Source organism: Dacryopinax primogenitus (assembly GCF_000292625.1).
Source record: "Dacryopinax primogenitus strain DJM-731 SS1 chromosome Unknown DACRYscaffold_4, whole genome shotgun sequence".
NCBI lineage: Eukaryota > Fungi > Basidiomycota > Dacrymycetes > Dacrymycetales > Dacrymycetaceae > Dacryopinax > Dacryopinax primogenitus.
In genome coordinates, this window is record NW_024467201.1 from 1,554,550 (window position 1) to 1,577,215 (window position 22,666).

Genomic DNA, 22,666 nt, shown 5'->3' on the forward strand with positions numbered 1-22,666 from the left:
GTGGGAGCAATAACTCGAACAGTGGTATAACTGACTGTATGCTGGCTGATTAAACAATTCGGCAAACATCGGCTAACTGCACTTCTTAGCTGAAGTATGGCGAGCTATGCGCAGCACTGGCACCCAGATTCCGCGTTGCGAACCCCATCAGGTTCGCCGCGTAGTGGAAAGCAATGTAGTATTGATGGAGGAATGGGGCACCAGTTATCCAGTTCGTGGTGTCACCAGCATCATTGGCAGAGGGATTGCAAAACCCGCTTCCGTTATCAGTTGTCGTGTCCGCGAGGTTGAATGTGTAATTTCGCATTTGAGAGCCGTAAAAGTTCCAGGTCATGGTCGACTCCCATGGAATGAGATAGTTCCCGTTAGAATCTGGTCCTTCGGCACCAAGAAGAGACATGAGGGTGACCCAGTCGTCGTGTGGAAGCCCGAGCAAGCCCGGATCACCTGTATCAAATGTGATCGCAGGGTGATTGAATTCCTCAGTGGCATCCTGCACGGTGGCAGAGGGCGAAGCCTGCACCCACCGAGTCGACGTAGGGTTTGTCCACATGAACTGCGGACCCATGGGGATCCAGTCAACCTGCCCTGTGAACTTGTTCGCGTCCAAGCCGCCAATCGAAGCCTGTGATACCACGCCCGATGGGACGCTCTCCGACCCATCCAGTTGATAGAATGCGATGACCGGGTTCTTGATAATGCCTTGAAGGTACATGTTCTCGACGAAGTTCGGGTAGATGTTTGAATAGCTGCATTGTGCATAGTATGCCTTGGCAATACCGAAATTACCATCGTACGATTGATCGGGACCGATCCGAACAGCAGCGCCAAGGGTTGTAGTGGGAATGGTGATATCTCCAAAAGTAACACTGTCATTCACCCGCCAGGTGATAAAAGTTTCGTCCGGGCCTCCGCCTCCGTAAATCTCGGTGTCTTTGATGCTGAGGTTGACAAACTTGGGCCCAGGGTGGTATTTGTTGTGGCCATTACAATTCGTCCCTGTGCAGAACACAGAGTCAACCCAGACATCGGGTGCACCGGCATCGAGGAGGACTTCAAGGGCAGGCTCGTTTCCCCCCAAAGTAATAGGGGCTATGTATGAGAGCTGAAGAGGAACAGTAGAGAGGACGGTATTGGCAGGGAAGATTGGCGCGGTCGGGCGGCCAGCGGAGTGATTACTGACATCCACGATGAATCGATCGACTGTCATCTGACCATAGCCGTTGACCGATGTATCTTCAACATTTGTTAATACGACCTTATGAACAGCATTGGAGAGTCCACTGATGTCCGCGAGCAATCGAGGATTTTCCGAGCCTTTGGTTGACGCGTTGTTGTAGGAGTAATTATGACGGTTATTGCCGTCAATGCAGATTTGAGCCACGCCTCCATCGGAACGTTGATAACCCCACCATTGGAATGTCCTGGACGCCCCTGTACGTTATATTACCTAGCTCGCAGAGTCACGTGCAGAATTAGCGGAGGCAGCCGGAAGCATTGTATTTCGACGCTCTCAATATACCTGGGGACTTGGCAATATTTTCATGCGCATCAAAAGTCCCCCCCTCCACCACCACAGTCACTTACTCTTCTTCATCTGTCTCGAAAACAATGACCTGTTTCCATCATGCTGAAGGAGGACCCACATATCATCTTCAACAATGCCAACAAAAACTTGAAGGCTTGCTTTGAGACACTTCTCACCTGCTCATTGAATCCTATTAAGTGGAGAAAGGCAAAGAATGGAGTAGAGTCCTTCGACACAATGGTGAGAACTGCATGACCTATTCATGCAGGTTATTCAATGCTGATGATCACTTAGCAAACAATCAATGCTGTGGTCCGAGAGCATCCACACTATTATAATCATTTGAATGACCAAATGAAGGAGTTAATGGGCCCAGGATGGTGTTCTAAGAGGCTTGCCGAGTATATGGCAAAGTGTAACCCAAAAGGACAGGTGTGTTTCACCATCTCTGCAGTAGGACATTATGCTGAGTTTTGTGCAGCTGGTCAAAGCAGGTTCCAGTATGCCTCACTACATGACAGAGAAAGTAGTGAGTTTATCAGCAGTCATCCTTCCTATTTGCTAAAGAGATGAGACAGGATTGTATCAGACAATTGTCATCTTCCAGAATGCCAAAGCAGCTGCCTGATTGCATCAATATTATTGGAGCTTCATTGGCAAACACTATGTGTACTCACTCTCAAGACAAGAAGGCAAAGGCAGAAGATGAATCAGGGTTTCTAAAGAGTATCATCTTGATGGATGACAAGGATGGCAAAAGAAAGATTTTCACCTATATCAGTGCATCATGGCCAGCTTTTATAAAGGGCCCTTGAGGAGCAAAGAAGTGGAAGTTGCCAATAACAAACCTTGTGGATACAGTTCTCCATTTCACCAGCCCCAGTGAAGACAAGCAGGGGCATTACTTTTGTGTGGGTCATGCTTTAGGGCTTATGGAGTCTGAGATCATAGCCACCCGGGATATATTGCCCTCTGCTGATAGAGTGGAAGTTGTCAATAGGGTAAGTCTCATCATCAAGTAAGAATGGCAATGACTGAGTGTGGTTTTGCATAGTTTGATAATGATCCTAATGAGATTAGTGCTGGACACATCAAGTATCTTGGATGGGTAAGCATGATTGCTAGTTGATTTCTTCATAACTGATGCAGATGCAGTGCAACCATTGTGTCAATCATTATTGGGAGGATGTCCAAATGGGTGTGGATCCTTCCAAATGCATGGCATGCACAGGGCCAAACTGCAGCACCCAAAAGATTGGCTTTGCTTGCCACAACTGTCGTGATTCTCATTTGAAGTGTGATTTCCAGTCAGGTGAGTGTTTCTCCAGTGATGATACAAACAGTTTCTTAACCATTGCTTGTAGACTACAATGCATTTCTGAAGAAATACATCAATGACAGCATTGTCTTTGAGGACAATGCCAACAACAATGACATTGATGATGTCAACAATGACAATGACAAGAAGACTCCCATTAAGATTGAAGAATCCAGCTGGAAGAGAAAGGACTGCCCTTTCGACATGGATGACCAAGAGCACCATTGGACAAAGACCATTGGTGCATCACAAAACTTGGGGATAGAGGTGATCCCAAAGGCAGAATGGAAGGGGAAGGACCATGAGATTCAGACTCCAGAATGGAAGGAGAAGGAACTGGATGCTGGTTTGTCAGTTACCCAGATGTATAAAATCATTGGTAAGCATTCCTGTTGGCCCATTGCATGAGCTATGCTGACATTCAGCAAATGGTCATGCAATGTCCCTTGACAGTGCTATATTGCACCTGAAGACAGAGGTCAATGAACTTGCTGCAAAGGTTTCTCCTTCTGCAGTGGAGAAAGTCAATAGGTGGACGAATTACCTCACACAGATGCACAAAGATCTCATCAATGATTTGAAGGGTGCACAGGCGTAAAGCTCCATATATTTTTCATGATGGCAGTACAAGGATGAGAACAGTAATAGCAGTGTTGTTGTTTTTTCTGGTTGATATATACAATAAATGTCTTACAAGGTTGTCATGAAAAATGTATGTTGTGTTGCTTGTACGCGATTGTCTGATTATTGGAAGAGGGCGGCACTCTATGAGATCAGCCAGCATTGGTTTATTGGCCTGCATGGAAGCTTGGAGTTTGGTATTACACCAGCCTCATTGGGGAGGAAATAAAAGGGGCAAGTCACAATTACCAGATGTGCTGAGTATGTTGTCTCCACTTACCCATAGACAATCATTTCAAGAATACAGCTTCAAAAATACAGCAGACATCCAGTTCAATTTTTGTTCATCATTGGCAAAGGTTGAAGGCATGTCAATGTTGCAGTGATTACTGTGGAAAGAACAGTAGGTTTGCATAAACTAACTAGGTGCGCGCAACAGGCAAGTGTTAATGATAGGCAACACAATCATGTGAAGGTGTGTGGACATGAGTATTAGGCAATTTTGGGGCTTTGTAGAAAGGGCAACAAGGTTAGACAGGGGAAGAGCACCAGAATCAACAAAGAAGAAGCTTAGTTGTAAGAGAATTTAATAATGCGCAAATTTGCAGATGTATCTGACAGTGTATCAGTTAAGCCACAGTATTGCGAAGGCATCAAGTGCTTCCGGATGGGCCATCTTCCGATTTCCTTTTCTTTGTCAGGGAGGTCATCATGATCTTGGGCCAAGTTACCATAACAATGTCATAGGGTGTCAAGATGAATATCAATTTGTTGTCTTTGTCGATGTGGTAGTGTCTGAAGATCAGCTTAACCTTTACCATGGCACTCTTTCCATGAAGAAGGAGATATCAGATTGCCATGCAGCCCATATGCAGGAAGACAGAGTGGCATGTGCATCAACTTCAAGAGGGCGAGTTCATGCATGATGTTGTAAGGAACTGTCCAGTCGTTCCATGCATCATCTGCAAGGTCTCCACAACACTGGTTGTCAGCTACATCACATGGGATACACCGGAGGACATACTGACACCATCTGAATTAGAATCCTCCCAGACATCCTCAGCCAGGGTGGGCTGTTTCTAGCAGGTGACAACAATCAGTGATAGTAAGAGATCAGGGATGTAGATGAACTATACCTTGAATAAAGGCCAACTGATTTTGATACCTCCATCCTTGATGACAGAGGGGATGTCAGTTCTGGGAACAGTGCACTTCTGCTGCAAGTGCTGTAGATTCCTAATAGCACATTCAAAGAATGCATCAAAAGGAGCACACCAAGCCTTTGCCAGGATGGCCATAGCCTTCTGCTTGGACAGATCACAAGGAAACTTGCTGTGTTTTTGCCACCCACCATGAGGAGTGAGGTTGAAGTTTCCATCAGACATGCAGGCAACCAAAGTCAAATAGGCCATGCTTTCTCCATCATGGAGAACAACATCTTCTTTTTTCTTGAGTGTACCCCATGTCAATGACAACATGTCAGAAGGATTGGCAAGGTTGTAACTGGCTTCTTTGGTCCAGGCAATGATATTGTCAATCTTTCCCAGCCAGGTCTTTGAAGGCATTGAAGGAAAGTTGATGATAGAAGCTGGTAGGAGCAAATCAGGAACAATTGCTGTCATCAAAGTGGCAGCAGTATGGTTTGGATGAGCATTGGTGTCAATGTGCTCCATCAGCATGGTAGAAGATGGAGATCTGGACTTGTCGGTGATATTATATTGCAAAGAGGGGACAAGCAGTTCTGTCCAAAGAGACACCAAAGCAGAGTCTTCAAAATCAGAGATCATAGAGGTTGAGGATTGCTGAGTCATGAATGCCAAAGATGCAATGGTGTCACTAGGTGCAAGAGCATTGCCCATTATGATGACAGAGCTCGCTTTGACCTCAGGCTTTGACAAGAGGCCGTCCAAAGCCAGATTGGTACGAAGAGGGTGGCAGGTGGATCCACATGTGGCAGGGGTGGAGGAGGCATCATGTTGGCTGTATTGAAGTCCAGCATCTCTGATGGAGGAGATCATCTTTGGTGAGAAGGCATTATGGTCTATCTTGTTGCTTGGTGAGTTTGAAAGATGACTGGGGTGTTGAAGAGGCAGAATTTGGTAGCTGCCTAAATAATGCTTTGCATAAATAGAAAATTTTGATAGCCATGGACTTTAGCAATGTAACAGGACTACAAAATACCCTTTAATTCCATTGATCAATCATCCTGAAATTGCAACTTACTGGATCATGGATCAAGAATTCTAGGCATATGCATCAGCAGATTCAATGATGGGCTGTGCAGCAAACTATTTGGCTTTGGATGTGCAACAAACTGGATCATGGATCAAGAATTCTAGGCATATGCATTGGCAGATTTGATCATGGGCTGTGCAGTGAACTATTCAGCTTTGGATGTGCAACATATGAGAAGAATGTATCCAAGTGCACATATGGCGGATTTGATATGTAGCAATTTGGAGAGAATGAAACAAATATGACACGAGTGTAATTAGAACATCTCAGATACTTAACACAGAAATAAAGATGTGAACAAAAAGTGCATCAAGAAGCATGTGGACATGGATGACATACTTGTGAAGTGCGTTTGACAAGGCAGGTGCCAAATACAGACTTTATATATTGACCCAGTAGACGCAGCAACTCTCAATGTTAGATGGCCACCTTCAACACATTTTTGAAAGCAGAGATAGTATATGCCTTGCCAACAGTCCAGATTCCCACATGTGTTCAAATATCAAAGATAGAGTTATTGAAATTTGTTGATACTTTATCCAAGCAGGAGAAACAAGCATTATCGGATGCAATGGCAGCAAAAGAGTTGAAAGTCATGCTGCATAAAAACTGCAAGAGAGCCCGTGACACCAAGCAAGCATCAGAGCATCATGCAAAGCATCATTGTGAATGAGAAGATGAGACCACACGCAAGGAAAGGTATATTCTGGATGATATTGGTTGTGAAACCAGTTGGAAGGAAGATAGTCAGTGCAACCTGGATGAGTTCCTCAACTTGCCAGAAGAAGACACAACCAAGCAGGGTGAAAACAGGTTTCTTCTAGCCACCAGAAATGATGCATTGGCACATGCCATCTGCTGCAGTTGCTCTGGAGAATTCTTGAAGCAAGAAATGAGCAACATGCTGTATAATGACATACCAAATGGTGATTGGTTGATACCAAAGGAGAGGCATAATGCTCATGCACCAAACTTGAGAGGCAGAAGATTGATGTTGGATGTAGTGATGAACACAGAGCAGGTCTGGATATGTGTCAAATGTCTTGCAGAGTTGAAGGAAGATAGGCTACCAGCATGGTCATTGGCAAATCAGATGTGGATTGGAATGATGCCTGACTGCATCCAAATATTGACAATGTCTGAGCAGATGTTGATTGCACATCACTATCCTCAAGTTTTTCAGTTCAAGATGTATCCAAAAATGAAACAGAGTCTTACACATCAAGATCCGGACAGCATATGTTACAGCATGTGAGGGAATGTTGTGCTCTTTAGCATTGGTCAGGGAGACATAGCTGAAATGCTTGAAGGCTGCCTGTTCCCTTGTCCCTTGGCTGTATTGTCTTTGGTGATTGCCATTTCTTTCATCAGGCTGATGAGCATGGACAAGGTGAAGAAAAACTGGTTGAAGTGGACTTTCAGTGTCAGGTGAGGAGCTGTATGGGAAGCATTGCAATGGCTGAGATGCAACAATCAGTACTATTGTGACATCAACATGGATGACAGGGCAGTGTATGGATGAATGAGAGCATTGCCAGAAGATGAGGTGCTGGAAGAGATACTGGCAATGTTTTGGTTAAAGGAAAGGACCATCAGTGTTGATCTAGAAGATGATGCATACAATCCAGAACACATTGAAAAAGTTGGAGGTGGGTAACTTGAGCCTTCATTGAGAAAGATGCTTTAATCTAATGGAACATCAGATGCCACCTAGGACAACATTGTGCCACTGAGATCCGTCAGGGTTGAAGATACAGATTTCACCACTGCAATGGCATCAGATATATTCCTTCATGCATTGGCAAGATTGGACAATCCCCAACAAGAAGGTGGGTATGCCGTACATCATAGCCAAATGCCGGTGAATGATTTTGCCAGGACGCCAGAAGGAAGAGTACATGAGCAGATGAATCCACTTGCTGCAGCATTCATGTCATTGTTTCCTTACAGCAAAGGGGGGCTGGAAGACAAGTGAGAAGAGCCAGTGTCCCTGAAAGAGCACATCTGATGGACTTTGTGATATCACAATCAGAGATTCCACCATTATTCTTCATAGATATTTGTTGGGTTCAGTATCATCCAGAAAAGAGAAGCTTTAATGTCTGTGAAGATACAGATGGGCTGACATGACTTCACAAGGGCTGAAGTAGCATTATCTAGCATCACTTTGGATGACATACAAAGAGCTGCAGAAGAAGAAGAACAACAAGTTCCTTACACCAATCCGGCATTGCACATATTGCAGAAGCAGTTGTGGGTGGTTAGATGCAGGTCATGGGATCCGATGCAGCAAGAATTTTGCTTTGCAACCATATATGGGGCCCACCAAATATATGGTTCACTATCACTCCCAATGATCTACATGATCTGGTATTAAAGTGTTTGCCAGTGAAGATATAGACATGGATTGATTCTTTTGTGCAACTGGACCTAACCAACAACAGCAAGCATTGAATGTGGCAAAAGATCTGTATGCTGCAGCCAAATTTTTTCAGTATACAATGCTGGCTTTTGTCCGGCACATCTTTGATCCAATTCAAAGGGGGCTACTGCTCCAACTCTGCTAGTGTAGGGGGTAGACAGTTAGCACACCTGGCTGGTCATCAAGTGGATAGCCAACATGGTGCATTTGGAAAGATCAAAGCATTCTTTGCCCTGGTGGAAACACAAGGAAAGTCGACATTGCATAGTCACTTCCTCATATGGTTATGTGATGCACCATCTGCAGCAGAGATGAAGAAATTGCTGAAAGAAGCGGCATTCCAGGAGAAGTTTGCACAATATATTGGAGCAATGATAAGGGCAGATTATCCTGAGCTTTGCCCAGACTCAATAGACAGTATACCTTCTAATTCCAAATGCACATATTCCCAGCCACCCAATCCCAGTGGTCTGATGTATCCTCAACAAGCAAGGGCGATGGAAGTGACTGTAGCAAGAACATTACAGCTGCATAGGTGCAGCATGGATACTTGTTTGATCCAGACGAAGAGTGGAAGGATGAAATGCAAGAGACACACACCATTTCAAGTCAGCCCAGTGGACTATGTTCAAGAGAATGGAGAATGGGGAGTTACTCAACACAATACTTCACTGAATGCCTGGAATCCTTCAGTATCAAGGATGATGAGATGCAATCACAATGTCAAGATCATCATGAATGGAGAAGATACAAAAGATGTCACCTTTTACATTGCAAATTACACAGCAAAGAAACAAGGAAAAAGTTACAACCTTATGGGGCTGCTTCCCAGCAAGCTTCAATACCATTTTGAAGACACAGAACAAGTGCAGAGCATTTGAGATTGAAACAAGGCACTGTTGTATTGATGCTTCAATGTGTTAAACCACAAACAGAACAAGAAAAGGCAGCTTCCCAATGTGTCATGTATTTGATGGGATGGGGAGATGTATACCAATCCCATCACTATGTTGCTCTTCATTGCAGCTGCATTGTAGCAGAGCTGTACTGACAATGCCCTGCACTGCAGGGTCAAGAGAGGTAACACTTGTTGTGAGAAGTAGTTGTATATTGACTGAATATCATATTTGTACAGGTCTTCTGAAACAATGATGGAGCAGGATGTCAACAAACTGGATGGCAAAACAAGGCAATCAGCTGTGCAAGACAAGGTGAGAATGTATGGAATCAATGTTTGCTCATGCAAATGATGAGGTCATTACATTAGCAGCCACAGAAGACAGATGATTGCAGATGGAAAGCACACAGTTGCAGCAATACCTCCATCGTGGAAATGATTTAGACAGATGGTGCATAATGAACTTCACTGTGGAGACATATGAAGAAGACAAGAAGGAAGGTGGGGACACCAACATGGGCCACCCGTGCAGCTGCTGCAGCAAATATCTGCCAATGTACAAATTCAGCAACTCCAAAAAATGTGTGCATCATCCACTGGGACATACAACACTTCCAAGCTTTGTAGGAAGATGGCCTCCTTGAGCCGATAGCAACAAGAACAGTGACTTCTGCTATGCCTCTATGCTTGCATTGCTAAAACCTTGGAGAACTGTGGCAGGACTGAAATCACCTCATTTTAATTGGAAGGATGCTTTTGATTCATTCATCCATATGGCCCCAAAAGTGGCAACAGACATGATACACAATATCCAATACTTCTATGAATGTTGTCAGCAGGCACAATGAAGAACTGATGAAGGACTTGTAACAACCCAGATTGGCCCAGTGCAGTTTGGTGAAGATGATGATGAAGATGTCAAGGATGACAAAGATGTTGATGACATCCCAACATCCAACAGCCTGGCAATATGAATGGAATTAGATTGGACAATTATCCAACAAAGCCAGATAAGCACCAGAGATGCATTGTATGGTCAAGCTGCAGTAAACATTGGGATACGTGCTGGATTATTTGACCAGCCATTCAATGATTGGACCACAGCAGCCAGAGGACATGAATTGATAGCACATGCTGTCCCCGGGCATCTGAATACCTGGAAAAAAGCATTGATGAAAGATGTTGGCAGCAGGCTGCAGGCAGTGTTGGATCCCTCATCAGTTGGCTTCAGCACCCCTTCCTGTCCACCAGTTAAACCTTTGCAGAACATATTGGAAGGTGACCTTCACCATATTGTCCTGGACAACCTCAGTATAACTGCTGCCCACCATGTATGAAGAGTTGAAACTGGCACAGCATCAAGCCTTTGATATAGTGAAGGCCCATGTGTTCAATACCTTTGCTGGCAAGAAACAACCACAGTTTCTGATGCTTTTATATGGCAAAGGTGGCACTGGAAAGTTGAGAGTCATACAGAGCATAACCCAACTCTTCCAAGGAGAAGGAAAGTGACATCTAATACTGAAGGCAGCATATACAGGAATTGCTGCATCACTAATTGACAGATTCACTTTGCATCATATTGCAATGATACCTGTTCAGCAAAAGAGGGGACAAAGTGACAAGAATGGCAGGTGAAGATTGGCAAAGCTGATGGAGATATGGCAATACCCAGCATAGCTGATTATAGATGAGATATTGATGTGTTTGAAGGAATTCCTGGCTAAGATATCCAGATCAATTTTGACAGCAAAGATGCATTCTGATCAAAATACCCCAGCAGATCTACCCTTTGGTGGATTGAACATTATTATAGCCAGAGATTTTCATCAGTTTCCACCTGTCATGGGTAAACCAACATCGCCTTTGTACTGCACAAGCCATCCATTCAAGGACACTGAAGAAGAATGAATTGGAAGGCAGATATACAAGCAGTTCAGAATGATCATTGTGCTTCAACTACAGTGTCATGTGCAAAATGAAAGATGGCTAGCATTTCTTCACCAGTCGAGATATGGAAAATGCATGACCAATGACTTATGCATGCTGGGCAATTTGGTACTGGGAAGCTCATGGTGCCCACCGACAGATTTTGAACAACCACCATGGAGCAAAGCAGTGCTGATAACATTGTGTCATTGTGTGAGGAACCAATGGAATGAGGCTGCAATAGAGAGGTATTGTAGGTGCATGAAGCAAACATTATTGATATGTCAAGCATTCAACACAATAGGTGGCAAGGCTGTGAGTCCCATGGAGCGATACAGAATTCTCACCAGATCATCTTCAAGAGGCAAGACAAAGAAAGATCATGGAGGATTGCCTCATTTGGTAGCTTTGGCACTAGGGATGAGGTGATGGTGATGTTGAACATACATACCAACCTAGATGTAGCAAATGGAGCTTGGGGCGAGATAGTTGGCATTGGTCTTGATTCCGAGGAACTGCCCATGGATCATCAACAGGCAAGATGGTACCTTCATCAACCTCCTGAATATATATTGGTAAAGCTTTACAGGACAAAGGCCAAGCCATTGCCAGGACTAGGAGAAGGGGTCATACCAATAGCACCTGCAGAGAAGAAGTTCAAGATACATGCTTCCAACAGCAAGGAAAGGACAGTGACAAGAACCCAGATCCCTATGACTCCAACATATGCATTTACTGACTACCAGTCTCAAGGTCAAACAATACTTTATGTGATTGTGGACATTGCAGCACCTCCTACTGGCAGGATTACCCCATTCAATGCATATGTAGCATTATCCCAAAGCAAAGGGAGACACAATCAGACTGCTTCAAGACTTCAGCCCATCCCTATTCACAACCCACAGGAGCAAATACCTTCAAGCAGAAGATGCACCCATAGAAGCACTCAATTGCCAGATGAAGGACAAAGTGGGCAAACTGCAGTAACAACAAAAGGGTTGGGTAGATGCTGGAGATGAAGAAGCATTCCATTGTCAATATGTAGGCTTGGTACAGGAGGGAGACAATATGGGAAAATGATCCATCCTGACTGAGACAAAAAGATATGCATCTTACAACAAGAATGAAAAGAAGGAAGTGGGGTAGCAACTCAGAAGGGAGAACTATCCAGCAGCTCTAGACAACAAGAGGGATGCAAGAAGTCAGACAGGAGGTGAAGGAGGATTTGTGAAAGATGATTGGGCAGAAACAATGAGCAGTATGATGTCATTAACAAATGGATGACCATGCATTTCAATGCACAGAATGAGGTAGAATAGCCTAGTTCAGAACTCCAACAACAGTATCTTCTGGAAGGGACTAGCTGTTAGGGCAACACAGGCTGACCAAGTCTGCTCACCTAAGAGTGCCAAGAGTCTAAGCATGCAACAAGGAAGTGGAGTAGACCTGATGACTAAGACCTATCTACAGTATAGGTACCTGTGAATGATCCTAAGAGACCAAGTCTGCAGAGACAGTCCCCAGGCAGAGTAGGCCTTATATTTATACCTCTGTGGTGGAACCTGCTAGAACATCTTGCTTACTCAGCCTAGTCAAGTGATCAGGTCATATGACCAAGGATGAGGTCATATGAGGTCATGCACAGCCATGCACAGCAGGTCACCTGACCATCCAATCCTTTGAGCAGGTTCCAGCACATGCCAAGGTATACCAGCTACTTCCATGTCATAAAGGCTTAGTCATGTCTCTTGACCAAGCAATGAGCTGGTGCCCTGACACTAGCAGAGAATGCCAGAGGACCCCTTGTTCAATGATTGGAAGCTCTTCCATGCCAAATTTGAAGGAGCCTTCAGTGATCCAGACCAAAGTGGTACTGCTCATGCAAAACTGGAGCAGCTCTCCCAAGGAAACAAGACAGCCAATGAGTACATTGCCATGTTCAGGGAGTTGGCTGAGTACATGAACTACAATGATGTTGCACACATCAGGAAGTTTGAGCAAGGCCTCAACCGTGATCTTGTTGACAAGATCTACTCTCTCACCAAAATGCCTGAAGACTTGGAAGAATGGTATTGCTATGCCTCTCACTTTCACCATCAGCAAAGGAAGCTCAAGGCAAGTGCACCTTTCAAGCATACTCCAGAGAATTGCACATTCTCTTGACCAGCCTTCACCTTGATGCCATGTGTGGCTACAGTTCCTGCAACTACTGTGCCCACAAAGCCAAGCAATGCAATGGATATTGACATGAACAACAGATCAAGACCAGCTTTGTGATGCTACAACTGCAACCACTTGGGTCACAGGGCTCACAACTGCCCTAACCCTCACCAAGCCCACATTCATGCTGTTCAAGCTGAAGATGTGCAAAGCATCATTCAAGAGGAACTCAAGAAGCTTCTGCCTACTTCAACTAGAACTCAAGACAATGGCACAAAGGCCAAGGAGGATTTTTGAGGAGGCCAACTGTCAAAGACATGTGTCAGTTGTCCAACCAATTTCAACTTCTGTCAAACTGTAGAATAGGTGCTGGAATGGATATGTTTGAACCTGACTCTGAGTTTATTCGACAACACAAGCTCACAACCCAACTACTGCCATGCGCCATGCCAGTATACAATGTGGATGGGATGCCTAATGAAGGTGGTTCCATTTGAGAACAACTTGAAATGATCATGCAATACAATGATCACACTGAATGCGCCACATTCATGGTTGCCAGTCTGGGACAGCAAGCTGCTATTGTGGGACACCCATGGCTGAGACTTCATAACCCCAAAATCGACTGGGTCAGTGGGGAAGTCAAGATGTCACAATGCCCAAAGAACTGCACTGCAAGTGCAACAAAGTCTCCTCAACCAATCAGGAGGAAAACAAAGAAACTGCCAAAGAAGAAGAGACTACCTCCATCTGAAGTCATTATGATGGATGAAGACAAACCCATGGATGAACCAAAATGGCAAGAGCTCTTCATGAGAGAGGATGACTGAATTCTGGCGGCATGCACAGCCCCACCAGCTGAATACATGGCAGCCACTGAGACAGCATCAACACGCTTGGCTAGCCAGGATGCAAAGCATCAGACACCAAAGACATTCAAAGAACTGGTACCACAACCATACCACCAATATCACTCTGTGTTCTCCAAGGACTCCTTTGATGCCCTACCAGAGCAACCATGGGACCATGCCATCAAACTGAAGCCAGGCTTGGAACCAAAGAGTTCTAGAGTTTATCCACTCTCCCTCAATGAACAGAAGGAACTGGATGAATTCCTGAAGGAAAGCTTGATGACTGGATGCATCTGACCCTCAAAATCACCTATGGCTGCACCTGTCTTCTTTGTCAAAAAGAAGGATGGCAGACTCCAACTGGTTCAAGACTACCACAAGCTGAACAAAATGATGATCAAGAACTGCTACCCAATTCCTCTCATTTTGAACCTGGTCAATAAACTTTGACATGCCCAGTACTTCACAAAACTCAACATTCAATGGGGATACAACAATATTTGCATCAAGGAGGGTGATGAATGGAAGGCTGCCTTCAGAACAAACTGTGGCCTCTTCAAGCCCTTGGTTATGTTCTTTGGCCTCACCAACAGCCCCAGCACATTCCAGACAATGATGAACAACATTTTCCAGCATCTCATTGATGATAGATCAGTGGTTGTTTATCTTGATGACATCCTCATCTTCACAACCACTCTGGAGGAACATCATTGTGTTGTTCAAGAAGTCCTGGAAGTCCTGGAGAAGCACAAGCTCTACCTTTGCCCTGACAAGTGCAAATTCCACAAGCAAACAATTGAATACCTTGGACTCATCATTGGTAAGGGGCAATGTTGTGATGGATCCAGTGAAGGTTGAGGGAGTTTTGACATGGCCTACTCCTCACAACCTCACTGATGTACAATCCTTTGTGGGCTTCTGCAACCTCTATCAATGATTCATCAAGGACTTCTCAAGCTCTGCCCAACCACTGCATGACTTGACAAAGAAGGACATGCCTTTCTCTTGGGGACCGGAACAGGAGGTGTCATTCCAACATCTCAAGGACACCATCACCTCACACCCAATCCTGGCATTCCCTTGTGATGATCACCCATTTTGACTGGAAGCAGACAGCTCTGACTTTGCCACTGGTGCGGAACTCTCCCAACAAGATGAAAATGGCAAATGGCACCCAATTGCCTTTATGTCTCAAAACCTCTCCGAAACTGGAAAAAAAACTATGATATCCATGACAAGGAACTCCTGGCTATCATCTGTGCTCTGGAAGAATGGTGCCACTTCCTTGAAGGTGCAAGGCAACCATTTGAGATCCTCACAGATCATCAGAACTTACAGTACTTCATGAGTGCCCAGAAGCTTACAAGATGCCAAGCACAATGGTCTCTGTTCCTCTCCAGATTTGATTTCAAGCTTACCCATCACCCTGGGAAGCAGAGTGGCAAACCAGATGCCCTCTTGAGATGATTGGACCATGGAAGGGGGGAGAATGACAACAGCAACTGAGTTTTGCTTCACCCTGAATGGTTCAGGATGGCAGCAATGCAACGAGAACATGCCTTGATACAGGCATCTGAAGTGACAATACTGCAAGATATTCAAAAATGCAAGGAGCTTGACAAAGCTGTGGTCAAGGCAGTCGAACAGCTTCAGCTTGCAGGAAACAACCAACTCCATGGCTCAGAATGGACACAAGAACAGGGACTCATCCTATTTTGTGGCAAGGTCTATGTGCCCAAAGACAAACTCCTCTGAAGCAAGATTGTGCAGATGCACAATGATACACCTGCTGCTGGACACCCTGGTTGATGGAAAACTCTCAAGTTGGTCTCTCACAACTACTGGTGGCCCAACATGAGCCAATTTATTGGATGCTATGTCAACACTTGCCTGCCCTGCAACTGGACAAAGACATATCCTCAGGCACCAACTGAAACACTTATGCCAAACTGAATCCCAACAAAACCATGGCAGCTGGTCACCACTGACCTGATCACTCAACTACCTGAGTCCAATGGACATGATGCGATCCTGGTGGTTGTTGATTGATTCACCGAGCAAGCCCACTTTGCCCCAATGCAGAACAATGTCACCTCACTTGGAGTTGCTTGCCTCTTCAGAGACAACATATGGAGACACCATGGCCTCCCTGAAGAGATCATCAGTGATTGTGGCACACAGTTTGTGTTGACATTCATGTGAGAACTCAACAGACTCCTGGGAATCAAGATATCAGCATTGACTTCTTACCACCCACAGACAGATGGTCAGACTGAGCAGGTTAACCAAGAAATTGAACAGTACCTTCAACTCTTTGTTAACTATCAACAGGATGAGTGGATTGACTGGCTACCTCTGGCTGAGTTTGCCCACAACAATCGAGTTCAGGCATCAACTCAAGTCTCTCCCTTCATGGCCAACTATGGATGCAACCCATGCATGGGAACTGAACCAATTCGAGACTCCAAGGTTGAGACTGTGAATGAATTCACAGATTGCATGGCTCAGCTTCAGATGGAATGTCAGGCAGCACTTCAACAAGCTGCAGATGATATGGCATGATTCCATGACCAGCACCACATGACAACTCTGGACTTGCCTATTGGATCAAAAGTGTGGCTAGATGCTCATAACATCAAGACCACACATCCAACCAAGAAGCTCAATGACAAATGGCTTGGACCTTTTGAAGTCACTGAGAAGGTCAATGTGAATGCATACCAACTCAAGCTTCCTGCCACTATTCGGATTCACCCAGTGTTCCATATCAGCAAGCTTCAACCATTCAAGGAAAGTGATATCCCAGGTCAACCACACAACACTCAACCACCCCCTGTGGTTGTACAGGATGGTGTCCCCAAATATGAAGTGGAATGCATCAATGACAGCAAGTTTGAGAATGGCAAGCTCTACTACTTTGTTAAATGGAAGGACTACTTGAATTACAAACATGGGAGCCCAAAGACAATGTTAAAGGAGCCTCATGCTTGGTGTGAGACTTCCATTGTCTTCACCCATCCTTGACAGATATTGGCTACCACATTCCAAAGGATGCACTTTCGACCACTGGAGAACTTCACAGAACCCCCAAAACAAGTCTTATTCAATTGGACAAAGGGTCAATTTGCTCAATGATGCTGCATATACAACACTACACTATTGGCAAATGAATCAAAGTCCAACTCCTTGACCCTGACCACCACTCTCTCACCCTGTGACTCCTCCACCTCCTGCACTACCTCCACCATCACCATGATACTGATTGTGCATGGCTGCCACTGATGCCAACTGAGCACCAGGGTTTGAAGAAGGCAGTATTGACCACCATCAAGTTGAATGCAATCATGCTCATGTGTGATGCAGAAGACACATCAATGGGTGCCCACTGCCACAGTGCCATCTCAAAGGTATTGGAATGCCCAGCAGCAAATCCAGGGGTCTGCAATAAGGCCTGGCTCAACTTGACTGGCTGACTGCCACCAGCAGGGCTCCAGGCGAGGCCTGTGGGACTCTGAAACCTCAATGGGCTGCACAAATAATCAGCTAGACCCCCCTGGACTTAGAATCAGCAAGACACACCAAGGATACCATGGCCATTTCAGAAGCACAATCCACAAATATTTGGGCAAGGTGGTCAACAATGAAGAAGGTGCAAGACAATCCCCAATGGGCCAAGACACAAGCTCAGATTGTTGTGCCTGACAGCATCGCCACCAACACCATGTGCGCTGGGACATTGCACCTTAAGAGGGGGGTGATGTCAGGGGACATCTAATTTGCTTTGACTACAGCTTGCTCAGGCATGATTACTCATGCTGTGTCAACCTGACACCAGCTATGCCAGTGCTGTGTGGCCTGTGGACTGGCTGTGGTAGGACCATGTGGCATTGCACAGCATGACAGCCAATGACTAGCCACCAGCCAGTGACTTGTAGTGACAAGGCCTATGACTTGCCATGACTGGTCAGAGATGACTGAACATAACTCACCATGACTAGATGCTTTCCTCCTTCTCTTTAGTATAAATACCCACCTGTTTAGATGATGATATCCTCAGATCTGTCTCTGAGGAATCTCCACTGTACTTCAATAGGGATAGTACTCTGCAGAATATACCTCTGTCACCTCATCAGCACCTTATCCCCACCCCTCAACAACAACTTCCTCTCTCCACTTGACTTTGATCTCTACCACGTCTGGGCAGCCTCTGTCAATTATAGTGTGCCCTCATAATATTGCTGTACCATATCTGAACCAGAAAGAGATGAAGTATCTTTGACAACAACTGAGGATGAATCCATTCCACCTTCATTGAGGATTGAAATTGATGAATGTAAATCCAAACCATCATTGAAGCCCATAAGCGAATGATGAACATCACAGTTGTGAAGGGTGTTGATGAGCCACTGAATCCCCAATACCTCTGGATAGCAAGTAGTTCACACCAGGACCGTGCAGAACAAAAGGTGACAATGTACTGGATGCAGCAGGAGGAACCAAAAAGACATTACTGTCTGCAGCAGAGTGATCATTGTCATTCTGATCATTGGGAATAGATCTTGCATCTTCTTCTGGATCTTCTCCCAGAGGGATGGCAATAGGCGCAACCTTCAACTTCCATAGCTCAATAAGGCTGTACATGAGATTGAGCCAAATCATCTGGCCAGGAGTAAGAATCATGAGATTGTGATAATACTGACTTGCAGCAGCAAGAAGAACAAGGAAGGGATGAGTATGAAGCAGGTAAGGTTTCAGCAGGTTGCCATGGGAATTGCAATGGAAGGATTGTTGCTGTGCATCATCAGATGGCATTGGATAGGGCGCATATAGAATGGAGCTCACATGACTTGTTGGGGAAGGATGAAACACTGGCTGTCTTTGAGCAAATGGACAAATAAAGGACCTAAATGTGGCAATTTCATAATGGTACCATTTGTCTGACTGCTGATCCAACCCAAGAGGTGTCCGAATATTGGTCCGATGGGTGGTGTGCAAGAACTCACTAGGGAAAGAGGGGAGAGATGGGGAAAATCAGTAGAAACACTGGAGTCAGCCTGAAGCTGAGCTGTCAGAAATTGGTTGGCAAATCGGAGCTCAGTGTCCATCTAGTCAAGTGTTGCAATAAGTCAAGTCAAGTATGCTGAGTCAAGTCAAATCTGCCTATCCAGTAAGGGGATAATCAGATCCATATAATTGCTATTGAAAAGGGGGCAGAATAAGCTAGATACAGGAGTTTCTGGAAACTACTTATACTAGCTACCATAAACTGTACTCTATACTAAGCTGGTCTCCAGATACCTCTCTAAGGCAAGTGTTGGCATGCCAAATATCCAGGTGGGTTGATCCTGTTGCAGAGGAAACCTGCTGTTGTCATGCTGAATATCCAAGTGGTCCCATCACCTGGGGAATCATAGTACTCACCATGCCAAATATCCGTGGTGGGCTGAGGCTTGTTGCTGGGGTGCATTGTCTGCATAGTGAGGGTCCACAGTACCCTGCAACAGTCTCTAAGGGCCTGAAAATAGCCATGGGAATATTGGCCTGACACACCCTACTGGAGGTGGGGTTGCTCACTGCTCGAGGTAATCAGAGGGAAACATCTACAAACATGGATTAACAATGTGCATGGAGGGGGAGGTTAACCATGCATACCCCATTATAAGTTGGCAAAGGATCATCCATCAAATAGTGTGTCATGGAGATCAATGATTCCACCGTGGGCACAATCGCCCAAGACAACCTATCCATTGACCAATGGAAAGTGGGAGAGACTGCTGAACTGTTAGCATGAGCTGAAAAACAGCCATGAGATATGCATGACAAATGAGATTTCGCTGGCTATGAAGATTCAGGATGATACCAAGTTCTCTAAAGACATGTAGCTGTAATATGTTGCATAAGCAACAGCATACACGCAGAACAGCAACATGCATACAACAGGTTCCTTCAAACTCCTTTGCATCAGGTGACAAATCTCTGTATTGTCATCTATCTCCTTGGTGATCCAACACATATGGTGATCAATGGTATATAATGATGCTCTGGTAATACTGGGGATGTCGGACCTGACTTTTGACTTGGCATATGGTGTAACAAACATCAGCGGATCTCTTGATCCAGCAACAATACTGGCGAGAAGAGAATGCTCCATGTCTGATGTAAACTGTGAAGAGGATGTGGTGACCAAGAAGGTTTTATATGTAGGAGAAAAGATATGGAGAGGAGATGAAGGACATCAAAACAACCAAAATGCTTGGATTGAAATGATGTCCATGACATGATGTGCCAGTGAGAAATGCATCCATCATGAATATTCTGGTATCAAGGGATAAGCAAATCCATGTGACATGCAACATGCACACACACGTCAAGCAATGACATACACTCATTTTCATTCTTGAAAATGGTAAGAATCAGCTAACTAACTAGAAATGATACACCACAGCTGAAGAAAAGATAGTGGTAGACATGTAGACATTGAATGTTGTGAGATGATGAAGAGAGAAGCAGATGAAACTACAGAGAAAGACAGGGAAAAGCCTCAGTAGGAACAGCAGAATTAACCATGGCCAACAGCAGCTCATCTGCCTCCTCCAGCAATGTGACAAAGGATTCAGGCAGGAGATCTGGATAAACCTTGAGATGATCAACCACCATGGTTAAGAGCCAACCTATGTTGCTCCTGAATATCCAGGGCAACATAACCTGTATGCAGAGTAAGTCAACATCAAGGACTAAACCAAATGAACTCACCCTCCATCTCCAGCACAGTAATGGATTTGTCAGGCTTATTGAGATCAATCAACAGATCATCCTCAACCTTCACAACCACAGGAGCATTGACTGGTGGGGAGTTTGTTGGCTCTGGGACTGAATGGGGCTGCAAAAGATCATCTGACAGCATGATGATATTGACTGGACCGATGGTTGAAGGAATTTTGTTTTTTTTCTTGTCATATTGAGACAGTCTAAGATCACGGATGACCTTCTTCAACAATGCTTCATGCTTCCTCCTAACTTCCACTCCATCTTGCATAATCCAGATACTTTCATTGTAATGTTGATGCATAAACTCCTGGTGATTAAGAAGCATGCAGCCTTCATTGCTGAGACACAATACTTCTGCAACCAATTCTATGAAGGGAGTGAACAAGGTATATCAGCTAAGAGGATGAAGAGCATACCTGGGCCAAAGCTGCAAAGATGGTGCTTGTATAAGCAATTCATGCAGGACCAGCTTTCATCATTCTCATAAGTAATCTTGAAGACTCCTCCACAGATCATATGCTTAATGTGGGGTATGTTGAGGAGAACATCAAAGGCATAATCTTCTTGACAGCCATCGCACTAATGAAGAAAGATTAGAAAGCAATAATTTGTCATGGGATGGAAGGACATACATGGCCAGAATGCCAGTCACCAGGATCAGATGATCCATCAATGTCCTGCACAGAGTAAGACACTAGAAATAAAGGATAATGACAAAACAGACATACATCAACAATATGATCAAGCAAAACAGAAGAAGGTAGGACATTGTAGGCAGCCACCTCTTCTAATTCAGTGATGGTAAGACCCTTCATAGCTCAATAATAGAAGTCTGAAGAATTGTCATCCATTTTGATGGAGTCATGAACCTTCCAGGTTCCAGCATTGAGAACAAAATCAGGGATCAGCATCATCCTGTTGTTGGGAAGGATGTGTTCTTTCATCAAACCCCAACCAACATCAATGGCAAGCTTGATTGCATCCACCAACATGCCTTCAGAAACCGGAGGAAGGTTGGAATATTTGGCCTTGGTGGATACCAATTTGGCATCTGTCATTGCCTGAGCTGAGACAGCAAGCCTGCTGATGGTCACTGGAGCAACAGCAACAGCAAGGTTGTTTTTGTCATCCATGAGGTCAACCAAGGGACTGATGCCAGCAACCTGCTTATTGGATGGGGCACAATCAGCCAGACAAAGATCCACAGGAGGACCAGCAGACATCAACACTGAATGGCGTTTCTTCAAGGGCCGTGAAACAATGACCTAAAGCTTTATCAGCTATGAAAACATGTGAGATGGGAAGGAGCATGCACATTGAGTGCGCCGGAGACAACTGACTTAGCAATCCTGCCCTAGCAAGACTTCCAGTAAGCATTTGTCATTGCACAGGGAGGAAAAAAATGTACCACTTCTTTCTGAATGTGGGATGACATGCAGCTTCCAAATATAGGATTGAAGAAGTCCTTGAGATCCCCTTCATTGTGCTCTCCATAGAAAGTGTCCAACCAAGCGGAATAACGGATTTCACAATACTCATGACCAAGGAACTTGATCAGACATGGAGAAGGAGAGATGTCCATCCACTGATGCAGACTGGATGAAAGGACAATCTTCAATGTCATCTAAGAAATGTTAGAAGTATGTCAATGAGCAGCCACAACTGCAACATACTAGCACCTTCATTCTGAGACCCTCTGTCCATGTCAATGCACTCCAAACAGCATCATCAAATGAGCCTTTCACCAGCTGGTCGTACATCAAACTAAGCTTAGCGTTGACAGGTGAAGACATGTCAGCTGATATTGATGAATTAGCTGATATTGAGAGGGATGAAACAGAGCTAGACACCAATGGTTTGAGGAAGTCAAAACAGGATAATAAATGGAACCGGGGAAGCAAAATGTGGGCCAAGGGTTGCAAAACAAACATGGGCC

General features: G+C 44.8%; 6 protein-coding genes across 6 annotated transcripts; 3 read left to right on the top strand and 3 right to left on the bottom strand.

Annotated features, from left to right (window-relative positions):
- Nucleotides 1–85: 85 nt before the first annotated feature.
- DACRYDRAFT_105560 (acid protease) lies at nucleotides 86–1,210 on the bottom strand (the record flags this gene model as incomplete). Its single annotated transcript, XM_040768106.1, has 1 exon — nucleotides 86–1,210. The coding sequence occupies one exon, from the start codon at nucleotides 1,208–1,210 to the stop codon at nucleotides 86–88; it is 1,125 nt and encodes a 374-aa protein (XP_040631395.1).
- Nucleotides 1,211–2,460: 1,250 nt separating this feature from the next.
- On the top strand, nucleotides 2,461–3,444 carry DACRYDRAFT_14549 (uncharacterized protein; the record flags this gene model as incomplete). The annotated part of the gene is made up of 5 exons (XM_040771041.1): nucleotides 2,461–2,529; nucleotides 2,583–2,636; nucleotides 2,678–2,840; nucleotides 2,893–3,225; nucleotides 3,272–3,444. 5 exons carry the CDS (start codon nucleotides 2,461–2,463, stop codon nucleotides 3,442–3,444), a joined length of 792 nt encoding a protein of 263 aa, XP_040631396.1.
- Nucleotides 3,445–4,274: 830 nt separating this feature from the next.
- On the bottom strand, nucleotides 4,275–5,485 carry DACRYDRAFT_14550 (uncharacterized protein; the record flags this gene model as incomplete). The annotated part of the gene is made up of 4 exons (XM_040771042.1): nucleotides 4,275–4,459; nucleotides 4,492–4,546; nucleotides 4,604–4,703; nucleotides 4,743–5,485. 4 exons carry the CDS (start codon nucleotides 5,483–5,485, stop codon nucleotides 4,275–4,277), a joined length of 1,083 nt encoding a protein of 360 aa, XP_040631397.1.
- Nucleotides 5,486–8,621: 3,136 nt separating this feature from the next.
- DACRYDRAFT_87680 (uncharacterized protein) lies at nucleotides 8,622–9,175 on the top strand (the record flags this gene model as incomplete). The annotated part of the gene is made up of 2 exons (XM_040776824.1): nucleotides 8,622–8,990; nucleotides 9,071–9,175. 2 exons carry the CDS (start codon nucleotides 8,622–8,624, stop codon nucleotides 9,173–9,175), a joined length of 474 nt encoding a protein of 157 aa, XP_040631398.1.
- Nucleotides 9,176–12,739: 3,564 nt separating this feature from the next.
- DACRYDRAFT_105562 (uncharacterized protein) lies at nucleotides 12,740–13,114 on the top strand (the record flags this gene model as incomplete). Its single annotated transcript, XM_040768107.1, has 1 exon — nucleotides 12,740–13,114. The coding sequence occupies one exon, from the start codon at nucleotides 12,740–12,742 to the stop codon at nucleotides 13,112–13,114; it is 375 nt and encodes a 124-aa protein (XP_040631399.1).
- A 7,494-nt stretch (nucleotides 13,115–20,608) lies between these two features.
- On the bottom strand, nucleotides 20,609–22,523 carry DACRYDRAFT_14551 (uncharacterized protein; the record flags this gene model as incomplete). Its single annotated transcript, XM_040771043.1, has 8 exons — nucleotides 20,609–20,667; nucleotides 20,716–21,096; nucleotides 21,147–21,309; nucleotides 21,363–21,407; nucleotides 21,459–21,539; nucleotides 21,600–21,995; nucleotides 22,139–22,354; nucleotides 22,404–22,523. The coding sequence occupies 8 exons, from the start codon at nucleotides 22,521–22,523 to the stop codon at nucleotides 20,609–20,611; spliced, it is 1,461 nt and encodes a 486-aa protein (XP_040631400.1).
- Between the last annotated feature and the right edge of the window lie 143 nt (nucleotides 22,524–22,666).